The following is a 9,675-nucleotide window of genomic DNA, read 5'->3' as shown; positions in this document are numbered from 1 at the left end:
CCACTTTACTGCATATAATGACTATCGCTCTCGCCCACAATCCCGTACGCCCACGAACCCTTGCTGTACTCTGGCCCCTGGCCGGTGATTGACAGGATGAAGAGTTGTGGACTGCGCAGGCGCAATAGCTTTGGGAGCGCTTCCGGAAAAACGCCGTGGAAATTTTTTTTGGTGTAAGTGGTGACGGTGGCCGGGAGGTCGCCGCGCAACCTCCGCGTTCTGGGTATTGGGGCGCCATGCGCTACAACGAGAAAGAACTGCAGGCGTTGTCCCGGCAGCCGGCCGACTTGGCGGCCGAGCTCGGCATGCGGGGCCCCAAGAAGGGCAGCGGTGAGCCGTGCAGGGGCTGGGGACTGGGCGGGTGGGGCTGCGGGTCCGAGGGGCGTGTGCGGTCGCCGAGCCTGCGCGAGCCCGCCTTGTGTTCACAGTGGTGAAGCGGAGGCTGGTGAAGCTGGTGGTCAATTTCCTCTTCTACTTCCGGACCGACGAGGCCGAGGTAGGGCGGCAGGGAGGCGGGCCCCGGGCTTCGGTCGGGGGGCTAGGGTAGCGGGGAGGCCCGCCCATCCGGCCCGTCTGCCTCCCAGCCCGTCGGAGCCCTGCTGCTGGAGCACTGCAGAGTCACCCATGAAGAACCCACCGGCTTCTCCATCGGTGAGTGCGGGATTCGGGGATTAGGCAGGAGGTGACCTCAGTTCTGCTCTGCCCCTCCCCAGAAACAAAGTCCGCCGTCCTTGGCCGACTTGGGTTTCTTTTTTGTGGGGCAGGCTGTGCGCATCCGTCCTAGCCACTTCCTAACTGCCAACGCCAAGGCCACCAGGATTTTCACTCCAGGTTGGCTAGCACTGTCCTCTTGGGGTGCTTCCACTTGAGAGGGTCAGGTCTGCAGAGGAAGGCGGGGCTTCTAGTTTCCTGTAATGGCTTTAACTCGGTGCCATACACTGTGGGGCTTTAGCAGCAAAAATTCATTTTTCCTAGTGCTGGAGGGCAGAAGTTCGAGGTTGGAGAGTCAGCAGGACTGACTCCTTCTGAGGGAGAATCTGTGCTATGCTGTTCCAGTTTCTGGAGATCTTTGGCAATCTTTAGCATTTCTCGGCTTGTAGAAGCATCTCCTTCCTCTCTGCCTCCTTAGTCCTGTTGCCTTTCTTCTGCTCGTCTGTGGCCAAGTTTTTCTTTTTTATAAGTACACCAATTCTATTGTGTTAGGAATCCACCCCACTCCAGTGTGACCTTAGCTTTACATCTGTAACTACCTGTATCCGTATAGGCCTTACTCTTGGGTTTCAGAAACTGGGTTTTGAACACACCCTTTTGGGGGATACAGTTCAATCCACAGCTAGAGAGAAGTAACAACTCCAAGCTGGGGCTGGAGGAGGGGACAGCTGTGGACAGTGGCAACAGGAAGCTAACACCTGTGGCCAGTCTGGGTGGAGGTGAGCGTGAGCAGGGAGAAACTGGGACCCCTTCCTCTGCAGGCTTCATCGAGGATCCGGAGAGGAAGTATCACTTTGAGTGCTGCAGCGAGGAGCAGTGTCAGGAGTGGATGGGGGCTCTACGTCGAGCCAGGTGGGGTGTGGGGTGTGGGCTGGCCTGGGGGCCTGGGGCAGGGACAGAGCCAGGCCCTATGAGCACAGGCCAATTCCTTCCCCAGCTACGAGTTCATGCGCAGGAGCGTCATCTTCTACAGGAATGAAATCCAGAAGATGACTGGCAAGGTGTGCATAGGGAATGGGAAGTGGGGGGGTTGCTCCTGGGCCAGGGCTCATGCTACCCATCCACCACACAGGACCCCCTGGAACAGTTCGGCATATCGGAGGAAGCCAGGTTCCAGCTGAGTGGCTTGAAGGCATGAGTCTAGGGTTGGGCTTGGGCTCCTCAGCTTGACTCACTGGGGCCTGAAAGAGCCTTCCCCACCCTCGCCAGGCCCTGGGTTTCCTGGCCAAACCTGGATTTTCGAAGTGAGGTGTTTTGGCTTAAAGACTTCAATAACCCAAGGCTCATGAGGGTGAGCAGAGGCTGTGCCTTGGGACCCATCAGACTAGTCCAGCACCTCTTGGTGCCACACGCTGCTGCTAGGAGACGAGTGTCTACTCCCAGGAACTGTGTCTGGCTTCTGGGGCTCGTCCATCTAGGGCACAGTGGGTGCCTGAGGTCGGCGCAGCTCTTGCCCTGTGCAGGCTGAATGTATGAAGCTCGATAAAGCTGTGAAGGGCGCCAGGGCCGTGCTTCCTGGACTGCTGTGAATTCTGCTGAGTGCCAGGACCCAGCCAACACCTCTGGACAGAGCTGGAAGCTTCTGCTCTCGGGCTGGCATGCTTGTTCTGTTCAAATAAAGGTACCTCTTTTCCATGTGGTACAGTGGTACAGTGAATGCAAAGAGGGCTGTATGTCCACCACAGGCTGGCAGAGCTGGTTTCTGAGGGAAGTGAGGCTCCTGGGGATCAGCGGCCCTCTCCAGGCTGAGGTTTAAGTGCTGGGGAAGAAGAGGCTGAGCTGCCCAAATTGAGGGGAGGAGACCCACAGCCTAGAGCCTAGAAAGGCAGGAAGTGTTGGGAGCCCTGCTCAGAGGCCTTTAGAGAGAATGAGGGTGGTGGTGAAGGGATCCTCAGATGGCTCATGATCCAACCTTAAGTAACAGGCCTCCCCCTTAAGTGCAGGTGGGGGACTTGGGAGGGGTTTGGTTTTAGTTCATCAGAAGGATTATCCTTATATAGGGGGAGGGGTGTGCTCACCTAGTCAGATGTAATCCTTAGAGGGGCTAGGCCTCCCAGAGGTGGGCACTCCCTGTCTGCCAGTCACAGCAGCTGCTTCAGTAGCAGGCTGGGGCCTCTGCTGTGTGTGACCATCCTCCCCACGTGGGGCCCTCAAGTCCCTAAGGCCTCAGCATTTTTTAACCAGGGACAAATGCCAGCAGACCAGGTTCAAGTGAAAACAAAACAAACATTTTATTACAGTCTAGAGATGGAAATCAGAGTGCAGTGAGGTTTCCTTAGGGAAGGAGGGTCAAGCCAGCAACCCAAAGGGATGGGCCACACCAGCGACCCCAACTGAAACATGGTCTACCAGAATGACAAAGCAGGGCCAGTCTGAATAACAGTCAAGGTCATTGACACACAAGACACAAGCCACACAAGCTGGCGTGGATGGACCATGTAAATGGGAATGACAGGGTGGTGGGGAAATGAAGTCTCCTGTGACGGCGCGGATAAATAAAAGGGCAAGTGTGTCTTAAATAATCACAAGTCAGAAATGGAAGGGAAGGCTGGCTCCTCCTCACTGGGAGGGTGTTCTGAATTAGATTTTCCTGAGCAAAGTGCCCTCACAGCCCTGGGCTTCTCTGAAGTTGCCCGCAGTCAGGGCAACACTGGGTCTCTGCCCAGAGATGAGAACTCGTTCCCCATGGTGGTGGTGGTGGTGGGGTCGTTCATTTGGCCTTCCCTCCTGCAGCTGCCTTTTGCTGCCACTGGTGGCCATTAGATCTCACAGTCAGGAGGGCTGGGGGATGGGCCCAGAAAGGAGACCACAGTGTTAACCAGCAGAACCCAGCTCTGCCTTTTGGGCAGACTTGGTTGTGTGGGGAGCACAGACATGGCACATCAGTAGTAAGTCCTACACAGTGGTGCACAGTCACCATGAAGTGACGCAGTGTTGAGTACAGGACTGTTTGGGTCCAGACTGGGGACTTGCCACCTGCTGACTTTTCCTGCTGTTAGCCCTGCAGCTTTTTAGGGATTCCTGTGTGCCCAACATGGAGAAGGGTGCTGCCCTGGTGCTGGGGATGGGGTTGTGGGACACGGGGTGAGCAAAGCACCTTCGTGTGCCAAAAGCACAGACCTGGAGATAAGGAAGCCAGGGCAGCAGTTACAGGACAGCCAGTTATGAAAACCTGTCCAAGCACCATCTTCAGCCTCAACTACTGTTCTGGGCCAGGCACCACCCCAGGGCAAGCAGGAGGCAGGGCTCTACCTGAGGAAATGAGGTCAATAGCCACGCCTACTCTGCACCCCTTTGAGCCTGTATTCTACAAGATCACTGCCCACCCCCTAGAAAGGCCAGCTCTAGCCCTGCCCCCAAGGATCAGGAAGGGAGGGGCCAGGTGAGGCCTGCCTTAGCAACCCTCCCAGGCAGGCAGGCAGAGGGACCTGGGCAACCACATCTGGAGGGATGGGCTGCACTGGCCAGGCTGGGGAAAGCAGGAGCTTGAGGCTTTGAGTTCTCATTCCCATGTTCCTTGGCGGTGCCACATCATGGGACAAGCACCAGAGCAGCCAGGGCTCTGACTGAACTCACCCAGGCTGGAGCACCCCCCTCCCAGGGTCCAGGCCCCCCTACCAGCCAGGACCTTTGGCTGACTGCCCTTCAAGAGGACTGAGGCTTCTGGAAACGCCCTTTCAGGGACAACGTACAAACATTGCTCAATTGAGAGACCCAGAACTGGTTGAGACTGATTGCAGCGCTGGAGGAACCCAAGAACCCTTTGGCAACCTCTGGAAGCTTCCAAACAGCTCTCCTGCCTTCCTGCAAAGCCAGCCTTTGCCCTCGATCACCCGAGGTGCATTCTTTCCCAAGCACCATGGAGACTGCTCCAGTGTGAGGGCAGCTGTCACCCCAGTCATGGGACTGAAGGGCCATGGAGCAGCAGCATGGACTGACCAGGAGGATGTGGAGTGCTCTGGCCCTGGGCCAACCCCACTTGTGTACACTTGAATAAATAAAAAGGTTTTCCCGCTCATTTTTCTTCCTTTTTTTTTAAAGTTTACTGTGCATTAATACCATCTAAAAATAAATGAAGTCAAGTCTATGAAATTTATAAATTTTCATCACATCTATATAAAATACTGTCACTTGTCAGCGTGACTCTTTTCTGTACAGACACACCAGGCACCCACGGCTAACCTACCCCACGACCCAGCCAGCACTCCCGGACTGCACAAACCCAAGACAGTGCAGACATACAGATAAAGCACTTGCTTCCCAGAGCCCCACATTGGAGTCAAGTACCAGACCTGCCCCACGAGCACCACTCACAGCAGCCCTCCTTCGAGCAGCATCTGGAGGCCACCCACTGGCCCTTCCTACGCCAAAGGTGCCATCCCAGGGACCAGGGCTGACAATCTGGCTGGAGCATTCACAGTGACGGGGTGGGGGAGAGGGCCTTTTCTGAGGGGCATTAAAAACCAAGGGAACCACCCTCAACTAGGAGACAGGCGTGCCTTTGGTATGGGAAAGTGTGGGGATGACAGGGCAGGCGCGTCAAGGACTGGTTTTGGCGTTGGTCAACCTCAAGTCAGCACCAAGAGAACATGGAGACGGCGAGGCCTGGCGATGAGATAGCACCGGGCCCGGCTATTGGCATCTCCGCTGGCGGGCCAGTCCGTTGGGTCGATGTCTTTATATAGATCCTCTCATATATAGTATTTACATTTCTTAATAGGTTGCCTTTATGACTTCCATGGAATAAGTCAAAATTGTTTATACTTTTTAAAAAACGATAAATACTTTATCTAAAACTATCGACAGTAAGCTGGAGACAGGCCCAGCATCTCCCTCAGGTCGGCGCAGCGTGGACTCACAGCAGAGCCTTGTCCTTGGTCTGTCCAGCCATCTGGGTTGGCCACCAGCCTCATGGCCCACCTGTCCTTGCACAGGTCTCGAGGTTGAGGTAGAAATCCTAGTTACCTGCAGAGACCGGTGCAGGAGGAAAGGCAGCACAGCATTAGCGTCTCACTCAGAGAAGCCCACACATCCCCAGGCTGGGAACCAAAGCCTACAGACAGATGGAAGGAACTTGGTCATTGCAGACACATTATGCCACGCCCGTGGTACGGTCAAAGGCAGGAGGTCACCACCCCAAGGCCCTTCATGGGGCACTGGGTCCCAGCCTCCCCTCCTCCCTGGCAGCCTTGGAACCGAGACCTTTCCTGGTCACCACATGCCAGCTCATGGAAAGGGGGTGCTGCACCTGTGGACAGCTGCACTGATAGGCCTGCACGCCCTGGAAGTGAGGTCATCACTGTCCAGTCTGAGGAGACCATCTATGATGGGCCCAGGATAGAATGGAAAGCAGCTGTCCACTGTGGGTCAGGATAGGGAGGCTGACACCCAGATGCTTCCATGTACACACCTCTGACCTCTTCAAGCCAGTATTAGCCCCAGTGCCCACTCTGACAGCACGAGGCCACTAGGAACTGGAGCCACCCTACCTTCCGGCTTTTCCATCAGGACCAAGGCATTGTCCATACCCAGACCTGAGCCCCCATTGCAAGGCTGTCGGACACTCTGTGGCCTTGTCTGTTTCTACTTAAACACAGGTAGACAGCCAAGTATAGCAGGTAGAGCTCCTATCCTGTTCTCGGCGCCCAGTTAGCCTCCAACTTCTACCTGGAGTACTTATCAGCTGCAGACTTGCTAGGAGGGCGCTTTTTGCCCCACCAGCAGTAGCTGGGTCAGCTGCTCTAGGGGCTCAGCTGTCTAATGCCCTCACAGCAGGCAGAGGAGCAGATGGCTTCCCTGAAGGCCTCAGAGCCACCTTCCTTACCCCATTCCAAAAGTCTGGTCCTTCCTACACTACTTTTTTCTGCCACCACAATGCCAGCCAAAATGCATGGGGCCAATTCCTTGGAGGCCAGTGGAGTACCAACCACCTGTCCAGGAAGCCCTTCCTGTGGGCACACCATGCTCATCCCTTTATCCACTGGCCTCCGGTGCATGTGGGTTGGGGTCTCTTCAGGCAGGGACCTCTAGTTAAGTAGCTCAACGCACAACCACCATCTTCTGAAAGCCTGCTAAATACCAGGGGTCTCAAGCACACGGAATTTTCCTAAAACCACAAAGTACATTAAATGAAGCAAGCTGGAGAGAGGCCCAAGAGTGGGCAAACGGCAATGCTGAGATTCAGAGCTGCCCCCACTGCCCCACAGCGGGGCTGCCTGTCCCTGACCGCACAGACACACAACTAGATTGTGGCAGCTAGAGGGAGTTGGGCTGTATGGGCCAAGCCGATGGCCCCATCCTATAGGACTTAATGCAGTCCCTGCCTGTCCAGCCTGTAGGGCCTCCCTGATCTGCTGCCCCCTTGGGCTGGAGCACCATGAAACCTGGTGGGAAGGCCAATGTGCATGGAGGTCATGCCCTCCCAGGTTCGGGTGGTACTCAGGCCGCACTCAAGAGGCCAATATACATGGCTGCCATGGTCTCCCTTCCCGCCCTGTGCTTATTTTTCCTTGGTGCCTCTCAGAACCAACAGTCCCAGGCCCCTCTGTAGAGCCCTAGAGCTCATCCACTCTCTGTGGAAAAAAAGACAGGTGAGTTTCTTGTACAGGTCACCTGGTTGGGCTCTAGCCTTACCTTACAGAACAGAACGGCTAGCTAACCAAGGTCTTTATCGCGGCTTAACCCCCGCAAGGCGCGCGGCATAAGGAGGCGGCATGCCAAGGGAAACCCACATGGCGGATGGCCCCGTGGAGCTGGCCTGCGGGATCATGGGCGAGGCCTGGGCCAGGGCCAGCCCTGGCAGGGACTGGTGGTGCACCATGAAAGAGGGGCGGGAGACCTTGTGAGGGAGGGAGGCGAGCTTGATGGACAGAGAGGCGTTAGCAGGAGGCAGAGAAGCGGCAGAGGAAGCAGGTAAGAAAGCTTGGTTAGACGGGAGGGGCGCAAGTTTCTGTAGGACCACGGGCTCAGAGTTAGCAGGGAGCATCACGGGAGTAGAAGGCAAGGCGGCGTTAGGAGGGGGGGGCTCGTGGAGTGCTGGTGGCCCCACAGGGGGACGACTCATGGGCAGAGGAGGCTGGGGTGGGGGCTGCCTCGTCTCCACAGAGGACAGGGCCTGAAAGGAAGAGGCGGGGGTACTGGCCACCGCCTGCATGGGGGTTAAGCTTAGCGTGGTGCTGCGACAAGCAGCCCCGCTGCCGAAACTGGCTCCAAACGGATGAGTGGAGGAGGAAGGCACCGCGTGGTTAAAGATACCTGCAAACAGGAGAGAAAAACTCAGCTTCAACAGGCGGGCATTCTCCAGGCAAGCGAAGAGACACACGCAAAAAAGGGGAAGCAGACAGCAGCCGCAGCTCTGAGTGCACGCAGGTGCAGGGACAAAGCAGCAGGCAGCAGGAGTGCAGGTGGCCAGGTGAGACTTACCTGCAGGATGGCTCCATGCCACACCCCCCTCAGCATGCCCTTCTGGGCTCCCTGCTGTGAGCATCTTGCCCACCTATGCCCCAGCAAGGAGCCACCTGTGGAGGTCTAGGACCACAGCAGGCTCAACCCCGTGGCTTTAGTCCACCCTGCACAGTCACAGTGCAGTAGACACTGTGGCTACTCTGTCCCCAATGCTAGTCCCCAAAGTTGCCCAGAGCCCACAGGCTGTTTCAGATCTGACAGTGACCTCCATGGGGAGGCAGAAAAACCCTAGTCACGGCGCCAGCTCTCTTGAAGGTTATGAGACACTGTCACAACTGGAGAGCCTGACAGGCCAACTCACACGTGAGTGCTCTGCCCATGTGACAGTCACATCTGTGTTTCATGAAAAGGAACAAGGTGGCGGGTGCAAAGTGGACACAAAAAGACACACGAGAACAGCCTCTCACCCCTTAGAGGGTTCTGGAAAGGAACCTGTAAAGCAGTTGTGATTAAACCCAGTGGTTCAGGACGCCTTGGCAATGGCTTGGCATCTCAGACCCCACAGCAGGTCCCATGGGACCAGAGTCAGACAGGAGAGACGCGCTTCTGCCTACCTCCAACTGCACCGCCTGCCACACCAGAGGAAAAGCTGCCCATGGCATGCGAGTTGGTCAGTCTTGTTGCAGCTGATGAGACGTGCACTAGGCCGGCAGCAGCCGGCACAGAGCTGAACAAGGACTGCAGCACAGACGAGCCTAGGTTGGCCTGCAGGGACATGGGGCCCAAGGCAAACTGTGGGCCAGGTGCGAAAGTGCCCAGGAAGGGCCGGTGTGTCTGGGAGGAGGGGGCTGTGCCGCCTGCTGAGGATACTGCCGTGGTGAGGCCTGGACCACTGAGGAGGCCCCCAGTAGGGACGGCAGCGGCGGAAATGAAGAGATTGTGGCCATTCTTGAAGTCAGGCTCACGGTCCCGGCCCTTGCCCACCTTGCCATGCGACGAGGCCTTGTCTGAGGGCGTGCACATAGGCAGGCCCACCTCTGCCTCCCTGCCCTTGACCCCCTCGCCTTTTGGGCCACCCAGTACATCCAGCTGCCTCTTGTTCACAAAGGGGCCAGGCTCCGTGCTGCCCTCCTTGCCCCTAGGGGCGGAAAAGCTCAGGGGAGCACCCAGGCTGGCCACCTCGGGGGCCTTGTGGGAGAGAGAAGCACCATCACTGAAGCTGTGTAAACTGAGGTCGGTAGCTAGGCCCCCGTTGAAGGCAAAGCCGTTGGGAGGGTTGCTGACGGGACTCAGCCCGCCAGCCCCTGACAGTGCACCCGGGAAGCTCTTCCTGGGGTGGGCGGCCAGCTTGGCATCAACTGAGCCAAGCTCCTCTAGGGCGGGCCGGAAAGCGAACAGGGAGTTCTGGCTCAGAGCGGAGCTGGCCTGTAGTGGGCTGTCGGCAGCCTTGGCCAGGCTGAGGTCGGCGATGGGCGAGAAGGTGGACTTCCACTTGCTGCTGTTGATGGGCTCGCTGGAGGGCACCGGCTTCCTTCCTATCAGACTGCCACCTGACGAGGA

General features: G+C 57.0%; 2 protein-coding genes across 9 annotated transcripts in view; one reads left to right on the top strand and one right to left on the bottom strand.

Annotated features, from left to right (window-relative positions):
• Window positions 1-52: 52 nt before the first annotated feature.
• PLEKHJ1 (pleckstrin homology domain containing J1) lies at window positions 53-2,346 on the top strand. The gene is made up of 6 exons (XM_037042448.1): window positions 53-330; window positions 429-496; window positions 585-651; window positions 1,473-1,563; window positions 1,649-1,712; window positions 1,784-2,346. The coding sequence occupies exons 1-6, from the start codon at window positions 237-239 to the stop codon at window positions 1,847-1,849; spliced, it is 450 nt and encodes a 149-aa protein (XP_036898343.1). The 5' UTR covers window positions 53-236; the 3' UTR covers window positions 1,850-2,346.
• Window positions 2,347-3,706: 1,360 nt separating this feature from the next.
• The window catches only part of DOT1L (DOT1 like histone lysine methyltransferase), a 59,957-nt gene continuing 53,988 nt past the window's right edge, over window positions 3,707-9,675 (bottom strand). For 7 of the 8 annotated variants that reach the window (XM_037042436.1, XM_037042437.1, XM_037042438.1 and 4 more), the window contains 3 exons: window positions 8,730-9,665; window positions 7,345-7,965; window positions 3,707-5,676 (listed from right to left, as the gene is read on the bottom strand). In XM_037042436.1, coding sequence (XP_036898331.1) covers window positions 7,379-7,965; window positions 8,730-9,665 — 1,523 coding nt within the window. In that variant the 3' untranslated portion in view covers window positions 3,707-5,676; window positions 7,345-7,378. The remainder of the gene's footprint in view (window positions 5,677-7,344; window positions 7,966-8,729; window positions 9,666-9,675) is intronic. The other variant, XM_037042440.1, reaches the window with a different exon arrangement.

Source organism: Sturnira hondurensis, unplaced genomic scaffold (genome assembly GCF_014824575.4).
Source record: "Sturnira hondurensis isolate 20B ecotype Veracruz unplaced genomic scaffold, ASM1482457v3 Scaffold0003693, whole genome shotgun sequence".
Lineage (NCBI taxonomy): Eukaryota > Metazoa > Chordata > Mammalia > Chiroptera > Phyllostomidae > Sturnira > Sturnira hondurensis.
The sequence above is the reverse complement of the archived record's forward strand: the minus strand, read 5'-3'. Positions and strand labels throughout refer to the sequence as shown.